Source organism: Sitophilus oryzae, unplaced genomic scaffold, assembly GCF_002938485.1.
Source record: "Sitophilus oryzae breed Bouriz unplaced genomic scaffold, Soryzae_2.0 scaffold_909_pilon_pilon, whole genome shotgun sequence".
NCBI classification, from domain to species: Eukaryota; Metazoa; Arthropoda; class Insecta; order Coleoptera; family Curculionidae; genus Sitophilus; species Sitophilus oryzae.
The window spans coordinates 211,922-236,554 of record NW_022147538.1 but is presented as its reverse complement, the minus strand read 5'-3'; the positions used below and the strand labels follow the sequence as shown (position 1 = coordinate 236,554).

General features: G+C 30.9%; 1 protein-coding gene across 1 annotated transcript in view; it reads right to left on the bottom strand.

Moving 5' to 3' along the window:
• LOC115890721 (transient receptor potential cation channel protein painless-like) overlaps positions 1–24,633 on the bottom strand; it is a 30,675-nt gene that overhangs the window by 2,959 nt on the left and 3,083 nt on the right. The window contains exons 2-6 of the mRNA XM_030911024.1: positions 8,182–8,583; positions 3,524–3,726; positions 2,774–3,028; positions 943–1,184; positions 157–481 (exon numbers count right to left, since the gene is read on the bottom strand). Coding sequence (XP_030766884.1) covers positions 157–481; positions 943–1,184; positions 2,774–3,028; positions 3,524–3,726; positions 8,182–8,569 — 1,413 coding nt within the window. The 5' untranslated portion in view covers positions 8,570–8,583. The remainder of the gene's footprint in view (positions 1–156; positions 482–942; positions 1,185–2,773; positions 3,029–3,523; positions 3,727–8,181; positions 8,584–24,633) is intronic.

The following is a 24,633-nucleotide window of genomic DNA, read 5'->3' as shown; positions in this document are numbered from 1 at the left end:
AAAAACAAATGAATATTTGTCAACTTTTTAATGACTAGCAGCGCCTCTGGTGTTTTTTCGCACAGTATAACTTTTACTTCCAGTCATTGCCATTACAGAAAATGTTCTAAAGGGGGATGTTTTGTGATAATATCAAATGGTGTTAATTCTCAATACCTCTGTTTCATTTACTAATTCTTTCTTTAAATCAAACGCTTCTGGGTCGATTTGCAGTTGCTTCAACATTAATATTTTGTCGTCTTGTCGGCTGCTGCAGTTCAATATTTTCAAATATGGCGGAATAAGAGAACGGTAATCGAACCTAACTTGGAAGTCTTCTTTCTCGGATTTCTTATCTTTGTCGAATCTAACACAATTATCTAAATGTTTTTCTAATATCTTAGGTTCTATATCTTCAATTGGCATGATACCGTAATTATTCTTTGATCCTAGAGATGCACCAAATTTCAAAAGTTCCTCTAAGGTATTGGAGTCGGCATATCTGAAAAATAGTAGACAGGGTGTAGTCTTTGTCGTAACCATGATAAGGTACGCGTAAATACTACATGACGCTATTAGGTTTCGCGATATCTCTCTAATAACTGTGCCGATCAGGCGCTGTGCACAATTTTAGAGGCCATAAGTGGGCGTGCTTGTGCGCAAACTAGTAATCTAACTAGTGCGCGATTCCGAAAATTGGAACCACGAAAAACAATGCTTTTGACGATAAGTTTATAATCTGTGTGCTTTTATGCTTAAACAAAGTGCTTCACTTTTATGCCTAGGCGTTAAAATGACTTTTTTATATTGTCAATCACGACGTCACAAAAATTAATACTTTTGTGACGTTGGAAAAAAAAGTATATTATTTTATTAGGAGTCGTCAATACACTTAATATATTATATTAAGTGTATTGATGAAATAAGAACAACTCCCCCCCCCCTTTCACTCTTGGCCCTTACCTGACGGCATAATGCAAAGGACTATATGAAGACTGATCTTTACCATTTAGAATTGACAATTGTTCGTCGGGATCTTTTTTTACTAGATTCTTCATTAACTCGTCGTAACAATCCTTATAGTTGTGGGTAACGCTGTCAATATTTTTAAGGCATATACATAATAGGTCCGTGGTTATCCGTGCCCCTCTCTCTAACAAAATTTTAACTATTTTGCTGTAGCCATTTTCTGTTGCTAATCGAATCTGTAAATAATAGAGGTATAAAATTATTTTTTGTACTTCAGATACTTTAGTCAAAGCTTCAGTACTGAAAGTAAAACTGTTACTGAAAGAATAACCCAAGCAGCATTTGGACGTCGGGACAATGTTGTGTCACGCGACCAAACGTCGGGGCGCAACGTCGGCACAACCTCGTGCCAACCCTAGTCTGCACTAGTTTGGAGAATAATTTTTGGGTCGAAACGACGTTGGATACCGACGTTGGCTAGCAGCCTAATTTAGTACAAACTGCAACGTTGTTTAAAGTCCTAATTCACAGAAATACAAAACTAATATGGCGTCTAAGTCGCATTTTATCCTAAATTAGGATAATTATAGTAAAAATATTATATTTATGATTTAGTCATATGAGACATATGTCAGATGGCAGTGAAGGAAAACAAAACAAAAGTATTTAAGTGTGGAGGATGTTTGAAGATCATAATTATTGAAACACTTTAACCGACTCTGTAACTCGTTACCCAAGGCAAAAAAGTTAAACGCAAACAACTTTATTGATAAATGTATTGTTTCTACTTTGAAAAATACTAATGGGCCTTAAAATTAAAGAAGTTTTAAAAAATTTCTTGAATTTTTTTTTTAGTAAAATGAGAATAATTTATTCGCCGTCGAAAAAATTGTTTCCGCGTGTTTTTTAGGGTCAAATATTTCAAGTTAATGTATTGAAAAAGCAGGAATTGCTGTTTTAGGAACGAAACATTTTCTTATTTAACAACATGGCGGCTTTCACTTTGTTGTTTTGGAGATTAAGATGGAGTAGTTCGAGTAGTCGCATACTGGACTAATAAAGTCGCAGTTCGGCCTTAACAGGTAGTATACTAGTCGCAAGATTGCCTAATTTAGTCATCCTAGAGTCTAGCTTGTGCCGCCCTCTATAATCTAAATAAACGAGGGAGTGGATAAATTATCGGTAATATATGTCGATGTATATTTAAATTTAGTTTTATATGTACCTTTCTTATGTCCCATTTTAATTAAGTTTTTTTTATAAAAACAAAAACAGCACTGAACTGTCTGACTGAACAGAACAATGAAGAGAAAATTTAAAATTTAAGGTTTTGGTTCAATACAGTTGCAAAAAGGTAGTGGCTCGACGTCCTATCAACGTAAGAATAAGGAAATCTAAACAACGTTGGAATTAGTAAAACAGACGACGTTTGCATATCGTTGGAATAGGTCCTGAAACTGACGTCGGAAAACTCTATATTGTCCAACGTTGTAACTACGTTGTCCGAATCACCTAAAGATCACTTAAGCAAAAAAGGTTACAAGACAACGTTTATTCGACGTCGCAGAAGCTTCTACTTTGCTGTAGTACTAGTCCAACGTCGGCACAACGTTATAAAAACGTTTAAATTTATTTTAATACCTAAGGTAGGGAGCTAACTATTTTTTGTAACTAATCCAACGTTGTGTTTAGTAAACATGTGGTCGCAAGTCGTGAAAATGCTACTTGGGAATGAAAGTCAGAAACCTTTTTTCAGTGACAATAATTAATATATCGTTTCAGAAATGTACCCCTAATTCCAAATTTTAATTTATTGAATACTTACTGGTTTATTTTGGTTTATTGTGGTAATTTTGTTTACATCTGCTCCCCTCTGTAATAAATAGTTTGTAGCCTTAGTCAATCCTTTTTCGCAACAAATTTGAAGAAGCGTAGATTCAGAGTCAGTTTCGTCCACAACATCATCTATATTTTCTTCAATCCTCAATAGATCATCTTCTCTCCTTTCTTTCAAATATTTTATTAGTTTGTCTTTAACTGATAGCTGATTGATTTCTTCTGAGCTCAAATCTTCTTCGTCCTAGAGGAAGATGTATAAATCACATTAATCACTTAAAATTTTGATGCCATTTAAAGTTTTATATATTATATTCTAGTGGACCGATTTTGATGCTCTTTTAAGCAAATTGTAGCTAAATTATTTGGCTTTTTAGTATCTCTTTCCAAATTAAAAATTAAAGTTTCCATCTGTCAATTATACGAGGCAAACTCACACACAAAATGTTGTTATTTTGGTGAAAGTGTGAAACACCCTGAGGAATATGTTTAAAAAGCAAGGAATGTTAAAATCATGTTATCATCTATATACATCTTTTTTCGATAGTTTATTTTTTGGTTCCTCTCAATAGCTTTTTTTGAGATATTGGCTTTTGAAGAAAACACTAACATTTTTTCGTAATTTTTACATTAAAACACAGTCAACAGGCCTATGAAATAGTGTTTATGATTTATGTAATGTTACTGGGAGATATTATTCTATATCAGGTTACTTTTCTCTACCAAAGTTGTTACTTACTTTTGTTTGTGTATTTAGTGCATTTTCAAGCAGCTGTTCGATATTGTTCATTCCCTTTTTCTTAGCCCAAAATGATGCTGTTCGATTGTTTTTGTCTCCGTGATTAATATTTATTCCTTTATTGATAAGCAATTCTGCACATCTAAATAAATCTTTTGGATCGACTTTACTGTATCGAATAAGAACATGCAGTGCATTTAAACCTGTAAATTAGAATACACAGGGTGTTTAAAATAACATGTGCCATCTCTCGTGGGGAGATTCCTCACGTAAAAATAAGATTTATTTATTTTTCTTTTGATATCAAAACTGTGTAAACTGTTTAATGCCAATTAAAAGTTATCTCTTGATATTTTGTCGAATTCGGCCACCTTGATGAAATAAACGCAATTTTATTAATCACAATTAATCAAATTAAAATTAAAGTAAAATTAATAAAATCTATATTTTACCTAATTTATTAATAAATATTATTACTATTATTTATTACCAACTCCAACCTCTTTAAATAAAAAAATTAAAATTAAATTAAAAACTAAGATAATAATAATTACAAAAAAACTAATTTTAAAAACTTTTAATATCCTGTAATATGTACCGGGTGTCCCACTAAGAATAGCTCTCGGCTGTATCTCGGAAAGTATTAGCTGTAGGGCATACGGAAAAAAATATTTATAACTAAAGAGGCTATTAGAAATTGCTGGAAATTATTTTCAGGTTTGTAAAACGGCCGCTAGGGGGCGCAACTGCTATGGAAAATAAGAAAATATAATTTTTACAGAATTTTGCCTAGATATTGAGTACTATAAATAATAGCTTCATAATCTCCAGTAAATTTTGGATTTTCTTTGTTAGAACCATTTTCCCTTATCTGCTAAAATAAAGTGGTGGGGGAAGGTTAGATCTATCTTTATATAAATGTTAATAACTCCGGACTGGATGATCAGAATCCAACAGACGAAGGCTCGTTTAAAAGAGCGTTTCTTACTCTATATTATACCATAAAAATAATAATAATGAAGTTTTGAACGTAGACGCAAGAGGGCGCTTTCTTACAACTTAACAAACAAAGCGCGTTTTTTTCCAAAAAATTAAATATGAGAGTATATGTAATTTTAGCTGATAGTAAAGAGTAGTAAAAGCTTAAAAAGTCAGTGAAAACCGCATCTTGATATCTTCGTTCAAACCGAAGATATTAGCAAAATTATAATAAATACCAAAAAATAAGACCTTAATTACCTTATTTTTACAATACGGTATCAGTAGCCCTCTTGATTATGCCCATTCTAACAAAAAAATAAGATAGAAACAGTTAGTTTATTTTAAAATCGACGAAATACCAGAATACCATAATACCAGATGTATTAATATGTAATAACTAAGATATTAATAACAGTGAGCAAGAGAAACGATGATTCGGTGAAGTCACGGTAGGCTTTGGAAAAAGTTGCTTTTCACGTAATAGTATAAACGTCAAATTGTTATTAGATAAACATTTTGATAGTCTTAGCCGCGTTTTTATCTTTTAATTGCTTTTTTCAAAATACCTTCATTATTTGAAGTAGTTGAAGTTGTTGGCATTTTGAAAAAGCAATCAAAAGATAATAAACGCTGCTAAGACTAGCAAAATGATGATCTAATAACAATTTGACGTTTATACTATTACGTGAAAAGAAACTTTTTTCCAAAGCATACCATGACTTTACTGAATCATCGTTTCTTGTTCACTGTTATTAATATCTTAATTAATAGATATTAATACCTCTGGTATTATGGTATTTATATTATTTCGTCGATTTAATCGTCATAATCAAGAGGGCTACTGATACCGTGTTGTAAAAATAAGGTAATTAAGGGCTTATTTTTTGGTATTTATTATAATTTTGCTAATAACTTCGGTTTGAAAGAAGATATCAAGATGAGGTTTTCGCTGACTTTTTAAGCTTTTACTACTCTTTACTATCAGTTAAAATTACATATACTATTGCATTTAATTTTTTTGAAAAAACGCGCAATGTTTGTTAAATTGTAAGACAACGCCCCCTAGCGTCTACGTTCAAAAGCTTATTATTATTGTTTATATGGTACAATATAGAGTAAGAAACGCTCTTTTAAACGAGCACCGCTTGTTGAATTCTGATCATACAGTCCAGAGATTAATATTTAAATAAAAACAAATCTAACCTTCCCCCACCACTTTATTTTGGTAGATAGGTGAAAATGGTTCTAACAAAAAATATTCAAAATTTACTGAAGATTATATAGCTATTACTTATAGTACACCTTATATAGGAAAAATGGTGTAAAAATTCCATTCTCTTATTTCTTGTTGCAGTTGTGCCCCCTAGCGGTCGTTCTACAAACTTGAAAATAATTTCCAGCAATTTCTCATAGCCTTTTTAGGTAAAAATATTTTTTTCCGCAGCCCCTCCGGCTAATACTTTCCAAGATACAGCCGAGAGCTATTCTTAGTGGGACACCCTGTACAATGCATTTCCATACCCATGTTTATAGAAACTTTTCATATTTTTTGATGAGAAATCAATGAGTATTTATTTAAAACTTTCGCAACTTAATGATATTAATCTTTTTAAAGGTTGCTATTAGACTTGGATCAAGGCAAATTAATAAAATTGCGTTGATCTCACATCAAGGAGCCCGAAATCGACAAAAAATCAAGAGACAACTTTTAATCGGCATTAAACTGCTTACACTATTTCGCTAACAAGAGAAAAAAAGTCAGTAGCGTACATGCTTTTTTAGAAAAATATTCCAGTGACAACCTATATGCACGTCCCTGGTGAATATGTCGACACTTTTTTAAAATATATCGCATTTATAGTAACTTTTACCCTCACAATTTCATTCGATACACTAAATGTACTTGGAAGAAAATTATAATAAATCGAAAAAATATTAAAACTTTAACACCCTGTAGCTACGAAACAAAGCAGAATCGCACCTATATGTTCATATGAAAAATAAATCTTATTTTTACGCGAGAAATCTCCCTAGGAGAGATATCATATATTTTTTAAAACACCCTGTATATTTTAACGATAAAAATTATTTTATAGTAATTTAATTTAATTAATTTTTTTTTTTTGCATTTCACTAATTACAAGGTTCCCCTGTAGTTCAGTCGTTGGGGATTTTTGCTTGGAAAAAAGTCCGGAAGTTTTGCAAATTTGCAGGTTTATAGGTTTTGGGGTTCCTAACTTAAAATCCATAAAATGCACATTTCCAGACATTCAATCGGTATTTTGTAAATATCTCGAAAACTATGCGTTTTTCGCAAAAATTTGAGGAGGGCAAAATTAAAGATAATAAATTTCCTATAAAAAAGGTTCTATCACAATATGTGTTATCTGTGGTTCTATGAAAATTTTCACTAAAGTCAACCGTTTAGGCACAAAATCTCTGGAAATTTTACAATTTTGCGTAAAATATGATATATTTGCGTATAGTCGATTTTCCGAAATCAAATGTCGATTAGGGTTCACTAAAACTAGTTTTAGTTTAGTCTCTTCAATTTTGTCATGAAACAGAGGCGTATCATTAATTCGCTCATTAATTTATGAATAATTAATTTTAATTATTGAAACTGTGTACTTGTTTCCACACCACCCAAGAGATAAAGTACATAGCGCGTTTATTTTAACGTGGTCTCCCCCGAGGCCTATTTCACTAGGTAAATTAAAAACTTTAACTTATCTGCACAAGCCCGACGGACCTGGCTCATTGCTGTAAAGTCGATCGTGTCTGCTGTGCTGGGCTCATCAGGGTGGTCTGTCAATTCGTCCAACTCTTCATCTTTAGCCGCCAGAGGGATATCTACAGCCAAGTCCAACTCCTCTTCATCGGATTCGTCGAGTGACACTTCAGTGATTTTGTCACAGGATTTCCCATTGCAGTATGCACAAATCATTGAACATTTTCATCCAGCTTTTCTGCATCCGCAGGCTGTACCACCAGTTGGTTTTGCATTTACAGGATGAAAATGCGAATAGGGATTTTGTAGCTGGATCTGTCAACGTTGTGACTGGACTAATGCCTGTTTTTCTTTTCTTCCAACCCCATTCTTCGGCATCTTTGGTACAAACAGACCAATGCTGAACCTGGTGGTAAGTTCGCAATGAATGCTGTCCAGCAAGACAATTAATTATTCATAAATGAATTATTATTATATTAAACAAATTAATTATACGCCACTGTTTTATGACAAAATTGAAGAAACTAAACTAAAACTAGTTTTAGTGAACCCTAATCGACATTTGATTTCGGAAAATCGACTATACATATGTATATCATACTTTACGAAAAATTGTAAAATTTTCAGGGATTTTGTGCCTAAACGGTTGACTTTCGCAAAAATTTTCATAGAATCTTTTTTATAGGAAATTTTATTCTCTTTAATTTTTCTCTCTTCAAATTTTTACGAAAAACGCATAGTTTTCGAGATATTTACAAAATATCGATTTCTTGGCAAGATGGCGGCGCCGGCGGCAAATCTGGAAATGTGCATTTTACGGACTTTAGTTATTGACCCCAAAACCTATAAACCTGCAAAGTTTCAAAACTTCCGGACTTTTTTCCAAGCAGGCTACTTTTTTGATCCCCAATGACTGAACTACTGAATGAAGAAGCGTGATACTTACCACCCGCAGGGACATTGATAATTTTACCAGGCTCTGTCCTCAAAACTTCCTGCAGTGTTTTGAAATCACCTTTACCAGCGGCACAGTGCAGTGCTTCCCACTCTTGCGAGGTTTTGTCCCTTCTATTGGCACCGAGATCTAGCAATGTTTTCACAGTTTCCCCCCTTACCCCTTTTTCGGAACAAGCCACCAACAAAATTGTGTTGTCCACCTTTTCCACATAACGATGCTGTAGCAAACTGGGTTGAGATCCGACAAGTTTTTCTATCTTCAACGTGTCATTGGACAGTACAGCAAGGAGGAGTTCTTCCTCGGGTTGGGGACATATCTGGCTACTGTTTCTTTCTAATTTGCGTGAAATGTGCCCATTGAATTCTCGGTTCTCCATCTTTATTTAGGTATCTACAATTAAAGAAATAAAGTATTTAGGAGAAATGCTTCTTTAAAAAATAAATAGAGGGTGTTAAAAAAGCCTTATACATCAGCTGGTATAGTGTAGAGTCTATTGTAAATTCATAAATTATTTTGAGAATCATTTTTCGGGAATTTCTAAAAAATTGTATGTAAACCCTACTCGTATAGCAACATATTTAGGCTTTGAGTAATATTCCAAATTAAAATCTATCGATTTTATTATTAAATCGAATTTTAATACACTTAACGTGGAGTAATTTATTATCTAATTTTATTGGGGTGAAGTTTGTCAATTCACTATACTCTCATTAGGGAAATATGAAGCTATTTTATTTATATCTTAGGACAATAAGTGGTATGTCGATTAATTAAATTAATTACTTAATCAATTCAGAATAATCCCGCTATTCCTCTAAGGCTACATAAGAATATTTAGTTTTAATCGTTGTCTAATATTATTAACTACAATCGTAAAACTGCAGGAAAACAGTGGCTATAACTGTTCTGGCTGTTCTTCTTTTATAGGTTATAATCCACAGTGTTAAACTATTTATAAAATCGCCTAAATATTTCTTATTTTTGAATGGATTTATATCAAACCATGTTCTATTTTAACAAAAGTATCTTTTACAGTTTTCTCTGAAAACAATAATAAATCATTGCTTTTTAAAAATATGTGGACCATACTTTTACTGAACATTAGGTCAATCAATAATTTTCCCAATCAGCTCGATATATTTTGATGATATTACCAGTATTACTCATCAAGCAATACTACTGGGTATTAATCAATTAAGGCCGTAAACAAACATAACATATGCCCAATTTTATATACTAATTTATTATAATAAAATACATACTACTATTTATATATGTATAAACTAGCGTGTACCAGCGACTTCGTTCGCGTCGAATTAATCATTTGTAATGGTGATGATAAAGCAAAGCAAGAATGTCCATTAACACACAAACTGGATAAAATTTTCTCACATTTATGTCAGCATGAGAAAAAACAATATGGCGATATTATTATATAACTTGGTAATATTTGAGGGGTAGTTTCATCTCGTTGGAATTTGACTTCGAAAAATCCGTTTGCTAAAAATAAGCTTTTTACGTCAAGCAGTTTAAGCAGAATCGTGGTTAAGAAATTACCCAACTTTTTGGAACACCCTTTATGATTTTTTAAATTTAAAAATTTCAAAATATGTAAAAAAACAAATAAATTATGCTTGTCCAAGCGTTTTCCCGAAAGACTAACCGTTTTTAAATAACAAATATTGTAATATTTGAGGGGCGTTTCCACCCTCTTGGAATTTGAGATTCGAGAAATCCCTCCTTATCGAACCTTTACACCCCACAGTCAATCCGTTTGCCAAAAATCAGCTTTAAACGTCACGCAGTTTAAGCAGAATCGTGATTACTCAATGGTCATATTTTATGAAACACCCTGTATAAATTTATAAAAAATCATAAAATATGTAAAACAACAAAATAAAATATACGTGTTTAAGAGTTTTTCCGAAAAACTCACCGGTTTTTAAATAAAAAATATTTTAATATTTGAGGGATAGTTTCACCCCCTTAGAATTCGAGTTTCTAAAAATCCCTTCTTATCAAACCTCTACACCCTAAAGTCAATCTGTTTTCCAAAAATCAGCTTTTTACGTCAAGCGCTTTAAGCAAGATCGTGATTAATCAATGACAAGATTTTTCGAAACACCCTATATACATTTTTAAAAAATCCTAAAATATGTAAAAAAACAAAATAAAATATACGTGTTTAAGCGTTTTTTCGGAAACTTGACCGTTTTTTAATTAAAAAATATTGTAATATTTAAGGGGTGATTTCACCCTCTTGGAACTGGAATTTCGAAAAATCCCTTCTTATCGAACCTTTACACCCTAGAATCAACCTGTATGCAAAAATTGAGCTTCTTACGTTGAGTGGTTTGAGCATGATCTAAATAATCGATCTAAAACAGATCTTAATCTTGTGGAATATAATATATCAACATAAAACGAGATATTATTAACGAAATATCATGGTAACAACAGATATTGTAGATACGTCTAGGTTTACTTATTTCGCTGAGATTTATGAAAAAAAGACCTTTGTCTCGGGTATAGATACCGACACGTTGAAACTAGGTAATCTAATAGAGGTAGTCTGATTACATGACATTGATGAGCCTTGTAGTCAGACTGATATGTGAGAACCCCCATTTAGTCTAATGTCAAATTATTATAATATTTAAAAATCTTGTTTATCATAAAAAAACATAATAATAATTGATTACTATTTCCATATTTCTGTCCCGTGTTTGACAAATATTGTCGGACTATTTAAACAAAGGAAAAGCACGTATGATTGAAGTAGATAGCGTGTCCAGTCATATTTCATAAATAAATCATATCGAACGTCGATTCTAAATACTGATGTAGTAATATTCATGAAAAATTCAGAGATATTGAAGCTACAAAATTAGTATTTTCTATTCTCAAATTACACAGTAACGATTGAGGGATATAAACAGCACCTACAGGGAAATTTATCGAGTTTTTTTCTTTATTGCATCGATACAATTTTATCTAAGATAATTAAGTTTCATTTATTAAAGTTATAATATTAAAATATTATACAGGGTGAGTCTTAAAGATGTGCAATTATTTTTAGGGGTAGTATATTTTGACCCCATAGAAGCACGAATTATGACTTTTCTTTCGCGAAACAGAAAATTTGGATTTTTTCTTTAATTAAAAAACATAATTTCTTGATAATATGGCAACATAGGTTTTTAAATTTACAAGAAAGAAAATCCAGAAAAGATCCAGTGATTCTCAAAATTTAGGCAAAATATTATTTTTTTGGAAATTTTCCAAGTAAAATAACTCGGTTATTTTGGACTTATTTGAAAAATGGTAAAGAGAAAATGTGTTTCTTTTATCAAGATCTACCAACCCTGAAATTATTTGCACTTATTTTTGACTCATCCTGTATAATAGCTTGTAATATTTTTAAATGTATAACAATAAATTGAAGAAAGTGTAAAAATATCTTCTTTTTTTGATCTTTCTTATTTTTTAATTTTTATATAGATGTTAATTTTGACAAGTTTATGTGAATATTTAGTAAATGATGTCTAAAGATTGATCTCGCCAAAATTATCATCGAGTGTCATTCCCTAGCCATCTTTGATGCCGTTTTTTTATCGATCATATACGGTATAACTTCCTTGAAATGGTTTTATTTTTATAATTGCGGGGTATACGCTTATTGATATACTACCTACTATTTATTTATAAGTTCAATCTAATCAAATTGTCAATATTGCATCTAGTAATCTTAGTTTGTTGATAATTTTTTACCGTTGTGGTAGGTTTATTACTGTTGTAAGCAGTTTCGTACTTGGTAGCGAAATAAAAAATAACTAGCTTTTTCCCGCGACTACGGTCGCGTTACACCTCGAATCATTCATGCATTGATTTAAATGATTGTTTACTTCTTTATAGATAGAGCTAGTGAGTCTTACAAATGCACAATTTAAACTATGTTTTTAAGGGTCGAACTACTCGTATTTCATATGAAAGTTAGCAATTGTCGATTTTCTGGTCATTATACAGGGCGAGTCTTGAATAAGTGCAGATATTTTCAGGGCTGGTAGATCTCGATAAAAGAAACATATTTTCTCTTTACCGCTTTTCAAATAACTCCAAAATAACCGAGTTATTTTACTTAAAAAATTTAAAAAAATATATTTTATGCTTAAATTTTGAGAACCACTGAAGCTTTTCCGGTTTTTCTATCTGGTAAAAAAAAAATTAAAAAAAGTTTTTCAAAAAATTCCAAATTTTCCAAAAAAAAATTACAATCGTGTTTCTGCATGGGGTCAAAATATACTACCGCTAAAAATAATTGCACTTATTTAAGACTCGCCCTGTATATCCTTTCAAAAAATCGATTTTCTTATTTTTGACTAAAACCAAAGTCGCAATTTTGCAAAAGCTGAAAAAAGAAAATCTCTCGAAATACATAAATAGTGAAATGATTATGTACCCTCTATGGATAGAACCTACCTATGGTTTGATAGTTTGAATACATATAAACTGTATTACTAAAATAAATATCTCCGACATATAAAGTTTTTAATTGGATATTTGAAGTTTTCAATTGTCGCTTTTCTTGATATACTCCCCTGATTTTTTTTATTTTTCAAGAACACTAACACACTCTTTAAACGTTATTTTTTATTCCTAGAAGGATGATTTGAAGAAGAAATATTTTGTTCATATTGTTACGGATTCCGTGGATAAATACTTAACTAATTTATTTTCTCACTTTATACACACAATAACTAACTATTTATACTAATAACACACAATTAACTACTTATAAAATTCCTTCGCCAAATTGTCCGATTCGTAATAATTTAAAGCGCGGTATCTTCAAACTTCAAAAACTGTCCCAACTGCCGGTTACGCCGGCTTGTATACTCTATTCACTGCTTTTCGAAACTTCTACAATTCTCGGAGAGCGTTCTACTTCATACTGGACAATTCCATTGTCTGATTCGCTTATTTGTCGACTTGATTAAAAGATGGCGCCTAAAAATGTATTTTACTTTCTGGCGGATGCGCCATTTTTCTTGACACGTTGCGGTTATGCAGGCAACCAGTAATACATTTTAGCGCTACATACACTTTGACCTTGACAATATTATTGATGTCACTAAATAAACCCTTGTATAAAATGTTATACTATACTGGATGTAATAGTAATGCATTTTCGTACAGCAAACTTTCATTCCCTATTCTACTCCTTAAGGGTATGAATTTCACAAATTCGCTTTGTCCAAATAATTAACTCATGTCTTTTAAATGATCCTTTGTGCAAATTTTTATGTGTATAATCCAGAGGTAACGAAGGTTTATATACATTTTTACTAACTTTACCCATTTGGTTTGTTGAATTTCAAAGATCTATTATAATTAAAAAAAAATCATTCTTCTAGACCAGATAGTAAGGAATCAAATTGTTCGACATAATTTTACACTCTAGAGGATGAATTTCCTAAAATCGCTTTACATAGCTAATTCACTAATAGTGTTAATAGTTAGTAGGTGTTTTTCAGGTATGTTTTAATATTTATTCGTTTTACATAAAGAAATATATATAAAAATGCTTCATAACAAATCTAGACATATATATCTTTCATTTAAAAAAAGAGTCATCAAGATTGGTGAAGCGGTTTCAGCGGAATGGATGTAACAAAAAAATGAATTTAAGTACTCCATGCTAACTTAATTCTACTGTTGATTTCTGGTAGTAGAGATCCCGAGCTGAATATTAGGTGTCCCAAATATATATATATTCTTCTATTATTTCCAGTGTTGTGTTATTTATTATCTTTTAGGTATAAGAAATTGTTTCTTCTGGTATATATTTGTTTGAATAATGGAATTATATTATCATGTAGGTATAATAATAAAAAAATCTACATATTTCTAAATATCTGTAAATATATTTCTTTTAACGGATGCAATTGTACTTTGTAAAAAAAACCATGTAACAAAACCAAACAAATCACTGTGGGTGAAGAGGCTATTAAACAATTTAATGCGAATTGCAGTATGGTTACAACTGGAAACACATCTGATAATCTTTAAATAACCAGCGTATATACAAATGATTCATTTGCAACTTATTTTATCGCGTTTTGCTTTATACAAATATAGCAAAAATTATTGAATAAGTATTAATTATTAATTAATATTCATGATGATATTTTGCAGTTTACAAATTATTCGTTAAGTAATTGATTTTTTACCTATTTGAGTATATTCGTTTTGATTTTGCTGTTTGAAAATAATAGCCATTGATATATATTTACACAATCAATAGTGTTCCCCAATGACAGAAAAACAAAAAACCTCCATGTCATTCGTGATTTCCCATCTTATTGTTCATTGTTTTTCAGTTGATTTGAAAAAAAAACTTTTGCTTTAAAGATTTCAGATATATATTTTCATTACTAGTTGAAACTGGATGAATACCCTAATAGATTTGACTTATTATTAGAGAAAAGACACAATATTCGAATTTCTGTTGTATCACATGCATAATACACTCCATAATAAAAAGAAAATATGCCATGTTGGCTTGATCAAATCTATACGAATATATAAAATCCTTAAGTTACTGACTCACTGATTAATCACGATCCTGCTCAAACCACTCAACGTAAGAAGCTCAGTTTTGGCATACAGGTTGATTCTAGGGTGTAGAGGTTCGATAAGAAGGAATTTTTCGAAATTCCAGTTGCAAGGGGGTGAAACCACCCCTCAAACCATGCTGTAACTTTTGTGGTCCATCTGTGGTCCATCATTGCCACTTGAGGGATTTGACTCTATGAATGACATCTACCTTGGTCTTTTATCGTATCCACTCTATTCTTTTACGTATTTTTTATTTAAACAACGGCCAAGTTTCCGAAAAAATGCTTAAACACGTATATTTTATTTTGTTTTTTTTACATATTTTGAGATTTTCTAAAAATGTATACAGGGTTCGAAAAATCTGGTCATTGATTAATCACGATCCTGCTTAAAGCGCTTAACGTAAAAAGCTGATTTTTTGGAAAACGGATTGACTTTATGGTGTAGAGGTTCGATAAGACGGGATTTTTCGAAACCCGAATCCTAAGGGGGTGAAACCACCCCTCAAATATTAGGATATTTTTTATTTATAAAACCGGTGAGTTTTTCGGAAAAACTCTTAAACACGTATATTTTATTTTGTTGTTTTACACATTTTAAGATTTTTTAAAAAATTATACAGGGTGTTTCATAAAATATTACCATTGAGTAATCACGATTCTGCTTAAACTGATTGACGTTAAAAGCTGATTTTTAGCAAACGGATTGACTGTGGGGTGTAGAGGTTCAATAAGGAGGGGTTTCTCGAATCTCAAATTCCAAGAGGGTGAAAACGCCAGTGAAACGGGGTGAAAATGATTTTTATCTTTCATATTTATTAACTGCCAAAATATAATAATATCGCCATATTGTTTTTTCTCATGCTGACATAAATGTGAGAAAATTTTATCCAGTTTGTATGTTAATGGAAATTCTTTCTTTGCTTTATGATTACAATGATTAATTCGACGCGAACGAAGTCGCGGGTACACGCTAGTTATCAATATAATTTTACATATAGAGTTACAGCTTTCTTCGTTTCCAACTCAACTCTGACGCTGTTTTTTTATCAATCGTATGGTATCTTTCCTACTTGTTAAAAATAATTTATGTGAAAATTGGTTATAATAATATTGTATCATAGAACAATTAATTAGGAAGGCAGTCCTAAACGTATTCTTTACTAATTTTTATTAGCATTATTAGTTCTTACTTTTATACCATTTTTGTTAATGCTAAAAATGTTTAAATTTAATATGTACCATCAACAAAATAACTAACAATAAAATAAAAACAACATTTACAAACAAAAATTCTAATAAAGATATTTTTAGTAAAATAGAATATAATTTTAACATTCTCACTCGTTTGATATTCAGTTCATATTAATGTTTGCAGACTTTTAACGTATGGGATGTCAGATATTTTATCATATAAAATACATTCAATAAGTATCCTGTTTTGTTTACTTAATTTTATGTATGTATGCGTCTCCATTATTTTTGTTCGTGTTATACAGAAATGTCAGTTTTTTTTAAACAAAATTTTATTGTATTAAAAACAGGAGAATATCTTAACCATCCAAGATCGCTGACATAGTCCTAATTGTCTGAAAAAAAAACACCTTTTTTCCAAAGCCTACCATGACTTCACTTTGACTTCACTGAGGCGTCGTTTCTTATTCACTGTCATTGATATCTTAATTATTAGATATTAGTATTCTGGTATATTGTTGATTTTGGAATAAAGCAGTCGTTTCTATCTTATTTTTTATTAGAATGGTCATAATCAAGAGGGCTACTGTAACAGTGTTAAAAAATAAGGTAATTAAGGGCCTATTTTTTCATATTTATTATAATTTTGCTAATAACCTTGGTTTGAAAAAAGATATCAAGATGCGGTTTTCGCTGAATTTTTAAACTTTTATTACTCTTTATTATCAGCTAAAATTACATATACTATCGTATTTAACTTTTCCGAAAAAACGCGTAATGTTTTTTAAATTGCAAGACAGCGCCCCCTAGCGTCTACATTCAAAAGCTTATTATTATTGTTTATACGCTATAATATAGAGTAAGAAACGCTCTTTCAAACGAGCCCCCGTTTGTTAGATTCCGTTCATCCAGTCCGGAGTTATTAATGTTTAAATAGAAACAGATCTAACCTTCCCCCACCACTTTATTTTGGCAGATAGGCAAAAATGGTTCTAACAAAAAATATGCAAAATTTACTGAAGATTATGAATCTATTATTTATAGTATCCGTTATCTAGGCAAAATTGTGTAAAAACTCCTTTTTCTTATTTTTAATAGCAGTTGCGCCCTCTAGCGGCCGCTATACAAACTTGTGCTCAACGTGCTAAAAGAGGTGTTTCTGTACTTATAAAGAACAAGTTTAAGAAAAATAGTACAGATTGGGAAGGTATAGATGAAAATATTATCAGATTAAATTTAAAACTTAGAAATGTGAGATTAACAATATTAGGTGTATAAGCTCCATCCGATGACGAGACTGTAGTAATTAAGGACCAGTTTTTCACTAAGCTCCATGAGATAATTAGTGACATTGAAAATACGACAGATTTAGTTTTGCTGGGTGACTTTAATAGCCGAACAGGAAGAAAAAAAAATAATAAAATCATAGGCCCTTACGGAGAAGAAAATATCAATGACAACGGTAATAGGCTTATTGACATATGCGAGTATAACAACTTAACAATAAAAAATGGTTTCTTTAAACATAAACAAATTCATAAATATACTTGGATTCAACCAACACGTGCCCTAAAATCAATAATAGATTATATAATTAGAAAACAAAGTAACAACATAAAAATTAATGATGTAAGAATCCTAAGGGGCACCGGACACCACTCAGATCATTACCTTTTAAGATCAAAAATTATCTTTCCACCATATCAAATTAAACAAAACAATCAAGAGGAAACAGGAAGAACGAAGCCAGTTACCACAGTAAGATATAATTTAGAAAGTCTAATGCATGACAGCGTCAAATATCTTTATCAGAACAGGCTTGATGAAAAACTTATAGAAGATTCGGAAAGGCCTTTTCACATAACATACAATAATATAATTGACAGTATTCATGGAGCCGCAGAGGAAGCATTAGGAATAAAAGCGAGACGAAAGAGCAGAAAGTTGTGGTGGACTGATGAACTTGAAAAACTTGTAGAGGAAAAAAAGATACTGTATTTGAAATGGCTAAATTCGAAATCTGAACTAGACAAGCGCACTTATAATGACAAGAAAAATGAGGTGAGGAGAATGGTAAAAGAAGAAAAGAATAAAGTGTGGGATGACAAATGCAAAGAAATTAATACGTATATAGGCGGAAGAAGGAATATGGAAGTATGGAGATTTATAAAAACAACAACTGAAAAACAGGAGTCAGCCCCTATAGAAATAATAACCAACAAAGAATGGGTGAAATATTATTCCAAATTGTTGTCAGAGTATCAAGAACCGCCACAGCCAGAAATAAACATTGAAGGAGAGGAAATCTACGTGGATACCAACAAAATAAAGACCGCTATAATGTCTTTAAAGAATGGAAAAGCATGTGGCCCAGAGGGAGTATATGCGGAACTCATAAAATCTGGAAGCAAAAAACTGTTTAGAATGTTAACAAACATAGTTAACCAGTGCTTAAATGGTCATCCAGTACCTGAACAGTGGAAAAAAGCATATTTCTCCTCTATATATAAAAAGGGCTTAAGGAAGGATCCCAATAACTACAGGGGAATTTCGGTCACCAGCACTATGAGTCGCCTCTATGGAAGGATACTGAGGAACTTAATTGAAGAGGAATACTCCTGCTACGAAGAAGAAGAGCAGAATGGTTTCAGAAGCGGAAGATCATGTACAGATAATATCTTTGCATTGCAACAGATCATCGAGAAGAAATCTGCAATGAACCAGGCAGTTCATATAACATTCATCGATCTACAAAAAGCATATGATACAGTGCCAATAATAAAATTATGGGAAGTATTGCACGAATCAAGAATTAACGCAGCTCTGATAAAAGCTGTACAAAATCTTTACCATGGAGGAAAATCACAAATAAAAACGGTCAACGGTCTCTCAGAGGAAATTTTTATCACTAAAGGGCTCCGACAGGGTTGCTGTATATCCCCAACACTATTTAAAATTTATATTGCCAAGGCCTTACATATATGGAAAAGAAAATGTAACGGAATGGGTATAGAACTAAATGGCATATGCCTATACACCTTGCAATTTGCAGACGACCAGGCCATAATTGCAAACGACAAAGATGACATGGAATATATGGTGCGGAAAATAATTGAAGAATATGCTAAATGGGGTCTCACAGTAAATACAGAAAAAACAAAATACCTTCCAATTGGAACTAATACAGAAAATCTTATTTTAGACAATAATATGGAAATTAGGGCATCTGAAGATTACAGGTACCTGGGATCGATATTTACAGAAGATGGAACGGACGATAGAGAAATAAACAACAGAGTAATACAGGCACGAAGAGTTATCAGATGCATAAATGGCATTCTATGGAGCACTGAAATTACAAAAAACAGGAAATATAATATATACGAGACACTAGTTAAAAGCATATTACTCTATGGATGTGAAACATGGCGACTCACTGAAAGGAATAAAAGGAAATTAGAGACAACAGAAATGGACGCGATTAGAAGAGCAATGAGAATTTCACGGAGGGATAAGATCAGAAATAAAGACATTAGACAACAGATGGGAATAGAGGGAACAATAGTAAATGATATAGAACAAAAACAATTAATATGGTACGGCCAGGTGCAGATAATGCACAATGAAAGAATTCCAAAACAAGTCATTCATTGGATACCACCTGGTAAACGAAAGAGAGGGCGTCCCAAGAAAACATGGATGGAAGGAATAAGAAGGTCGATGAGCGAGAAAAATCTGACCGGAGATCAATGGGAAAATCGCACAGGGTGGAAGTTAGGCATCGGACAACGTCGTAGGACGTTCTGACCCGAATTTATATACATATATATGGTATTATTTAACTAATACACAGTGGAATAGTGGAATGAAATATGCTTGTTGCTAGTTAAATTAAAAACAAACAAGATGCTTTTGATTCTAAATATTCATTATATCATTTTGCGATTTTTAATATGGCAATTAATAAATTATTTGAAGTCATAATTACATTCTACAATTATTCGCTCTTTATCAACTGTCCTACTAAATGCTAGACAGGAAACATGACATTAAAAAAACGGAAGTGAATAACACAGGAAAGTTGAATTTTAAGTAGGGCTAAAATAAAAACCGCATGTTTATTTATCTGTGTTATTAAAAATAATTAATAAATATAAACAATTTGCAAACCACTCTTTTGAAAATTGATAAACAAAGAAATTACTGATACTAGCCATAAAATTAACTATTAATGTAAATAATTAATTTGACATCATAGAAAGTATAATTTATGAAAATTCTAAAAATAAAAATAAAGAAATAAATATTATATCTGCAGAAGGTTTCACTTGTGTTATAATTTATTAATCAAGCTAATAAAACTTTTTAGATGAGTTCAACTACGGTAGCGAGCAGACTTTTACGAACCGATTTTGCTAGTGGGGACATAATTGAGGCTATTTCGACTATAAAGATTTTTTTAAAGGTACATAATAATAATTTTAGAAGAAGTACATAAAAGAAATTAAGCACTAGTTGGTTAAAAAAGTATACCATTAACATTGCAAATTATATTTTGTCCTCTCATAGTCTATGACTATTTAATTTTTTGATTATGTAATGGGCATTTTGTTGAGTTATTGAATGTTATTGCACCCAGCAAGCACCTAATTACGCCCTCCTTTACGTGTTAACATTTTTTCGGCAATTTTATTAACATTTGACATTATCACAACACAACGCGAAGCCCAGTTGCCATTTGGGGTTCTTGTTCACTTAATTTCTACTACCCGAACAGCGTTACGTCACACAAACCTCATACATGAGTGTTTTGTAGTTTCAATAAATGCACTATTAAAAATTCAAATACTTAAATTTTATAATAAAGCCACGATTTTAATGTTATTTCAATGCGATCGACATGAACGGTAACTTCTAATTTTTTCCGTATCAAGCGTTGTGGTCGGAATTTTTAAACTGAAATGCACCAAGCTTATACACCTACGTATAAATTTTTATAAAATATCTCTCTTAAAAAGTCCACGAACATGAAAAATTGATAATCTACTGAGTCATTTCTGTGAATCATTGAATAAGAAATATAAAGTTGCAAAACTCGATACAATATTCTCATATTAGGTATATAAACTCGCAGAACTAGTTAGAAACATTATTTATTTAAAAAAATCTGAGTATAACAACTTGTCATATAAATATTTAGATATATGCATGTTGAAAAATTGTTTTTTATAGTCTCATTCTTATGGAATCAATAATCTATCTCAATTAACATGATTAAGTAGGTAATGCAAGTGCCATAGCATTTTAAATAAGTATAAATAATGTATAAAAAAAGTTACATATTTTATTAAAATATTTTTTACTAGTGATGGGAACTATCGAATGAATTAGACTATCGAATGGTTACTGAATGAATGATTTCAACTATCGAACGGTTTTATTCGAATAAAATCATTCATTCATTTGTATACTAAAGCATATGTGACAACCTCGCCGTGCAACTAAATGGTTATCGTTGAGCCACGACTATCGAATGCTTTTGATAAATGAAATTTAGTATTCGTTTGATTTTTGTGTACGTCAGTGGCATTATTAGTTCTTCCAAATTTTTATAACTTCACCTTATAAATACTGTGCTATTTTTGCGTTTATTAAAATATGTAAAATACTAAAATAGTAGTTTTTTTTAATTGACGATTGTGTGCGTGTGCAGGTGTCAAAATTTTTCCGAAAATTTGTGTGATTTTCCGTAGCCCGATCTTTCAATTATTTTATTTTATATGGTATATATGGTCTATTTTTTAATGGGAAATTTTGAGAAGTAGCAATTTTTAAGAGAGATGAGATGAACTTAGAATTAATTTTAAAAATACATATTTGTATTTTAGATGTTTTAATAATATGAATTAGTTGAACTTAATAATCATATTTAAGTAATGTGGTTAAATAAATGGGGTTATCGAACTGAAACTATGGGGTGTGAAAATTAAATTGACGCTTTTACGAAAGTTGGAAAGAAAAGACGAAAGTTTTACACGTGCCAATTAAAAAAAAGTTAACGATGTTTGTATTTTGTTTATGCTAATTCTCTTACATGTAGTTTTTTGCGAAGAAATATTTCATTTATTTTTTAAAGTAAATGCCAGTAAAAATAAATATTATTTTTAAATAGTAATATAAAGTACCTAATATAAATAATATTTATTTCTAATTTTTTATTTGTATTTTGTTTATGCTAATTCTCTTAATGTAGTTTTTTGCGAAGAAATATTTCATTTATTTTTTAAAGTAAATGCCAGTAAAAGTAAATATTATTTTTAAATAGTACTATAAAGTATCTAATATAAATAATTTTTATTTCTAATTTTTTATTTATATTTTCCTTCCATTACACTGCATGCTTAGAAAATTAATAAATGTTTATATTTCATGATTTTAAAGTTTGTTGTTAATATAACAAATTAGTTCTGTAATTATTATTATTTAATAAACCAACGTTGCCAAAAAATTTAAAGACTATATTGTTTTTAAATAGGATCTAATATAAATAATTTTGACATCTAATTTGTTGTTTATATTTTGCTACTACGTAAAAAAAATGTTTATATTAAATTATTTTAAATTTTGTTGTTAATAGGTATAACAAATTATTACTGTTATTATTTTTTTTATTAAACCAGTCTTTGCTTAAAAACATTAAACATCATTTTCCTACATCCAAAATAACAAGTATTATTGCAGTGTAACAACAGAATATTAATAAAAAAAATGCAAAATATATAGACATACTATTAAAGCCAAACAATAATATTCTTTGCTAATATCAACTAATACCAATATATGGCAACAGCGCCCTTCATAATGTATTTTCTGTGTAAATACTAAACGACAACTAAAATCCAGTTAATATTTTATTATAATCGATCCTGACGAATAAATGAATTTTATAAATGAATGGTTTTTGCTGCCGAATTACTAGAATACAATATTTCAAGGCAGATGGCGCATCTATTCGATAGTTTTTATTCGAATAGTTTTCAACGAATGTTTTTTTACTAGCCATCGAATTATTCGAATGAATTGCAACTATCGAATGTTTCGATAGTATTCATTCGATAGTTCCCACTACTATTTTTTACTACTAATTTTGTATTTCTGCATATACTGTAAGTCTATTGGCTAAGTTAAGATTGAAAAATTTAATACTCTTTCATATAATTAGCAACCCAACAGAATAAAAGAGGATTTTAATAATTTTTTAAACAAGAATTGAAGCATATAAAAGCAAGCAATATAATATTGAAAACACGCTTTTTCTAAAGGGGCATATTTATAATATACCAACAATTTTTTTGTTTATCGGTTATCCCGATATATATTCATAATTAAAATAATTAATATGCAATATTTTTTGTACCGTTTTTTTAGCATTGGCATAATAGTGTATTGTTTTATTAGGTTGATTCTCACTATACCTTCCATATCAGCTCCCTTCCCTTTCCCTTCCGTTTATATAAAATATTATATCATGTAAATAAATAGGACAATGCACACTATCCGTTCCGTTTCCCTTCCGTTACATATATCCTTTCCCTCCATACATTTTTTGACGGACTGAAGCGTATCGGAAACAGCGTTGTCAAGTTTTTACATTTTTTGTACCAGCTTTGTTAAAATTGTGCTGATATTTATTTATTATTTCACCTCTTAATTAAATCTATTACCTTTTTCAAAAGATACAAATTTTTAAAACTTTCGTAATGATATAAATTGTACAATAAAAAGTATGGAACTGATACGGAACGGAAGCTTACGTGTAGCGTCAATGCAATAAAAAAAAGGAACGGATATGGAATGGAAACGGAAGGTATAGTGAGCATCAACCGTTAAAATGACACTTTTTGCCGCGAGGCTGTACGTTTCGGTTTGACATACAGCTGATGCACAAAAAGTATCTAATTTTTACTCCGAACAGAACATGCTATTTTTTTCAGTTGCCACCAAAGATTGCCACAAATAATTTTTAAACAATTTTAAACGTTCCAAATAATATAAAAAGATTTAAAAGTCATTGGTCATAACTTATTGTATGTAATTATATATCGAGAAACTATGGTTACGCTCGTTGAAATTGACACTTTATGTCAGTTTAATAATATATTTTCGTACTTTTATGCCTATGCGTTAAAATGCCATTTTTTATATTATAAATCACTTTGAATAAGAAGACTGAGGAAGGAGCATAATGCTATCCATGTATTCATGCATGGTGGGCGGAAAAGCCACCATAAAAGCTCTCTAGGGTGGGGATCCTTGACAGTTCTGTTTGACGATTCATTTGACACATTTGAATTTGATTTGAAATTTTGTGGATTTGTCAGTCTTTACGGAGCTTATTTTATGTTATTTATTATTTATTCTACTACTGATAGTTGTATAAAGGTAGTAAATCTAGATGGAAATTGTGGCAGAACTTAAATTAACAGTGACACTATCGCGATTTATCGAAAAAGATTCTAAAATAGTTGGTTGTGTAGCGTGCGGTAGATCTCGGCAAAAATTGAGTGAAATAATGGAACAACTTTTCGCTCTAGTAAGTGACTATATAATATACATACGAGTAGTAAAC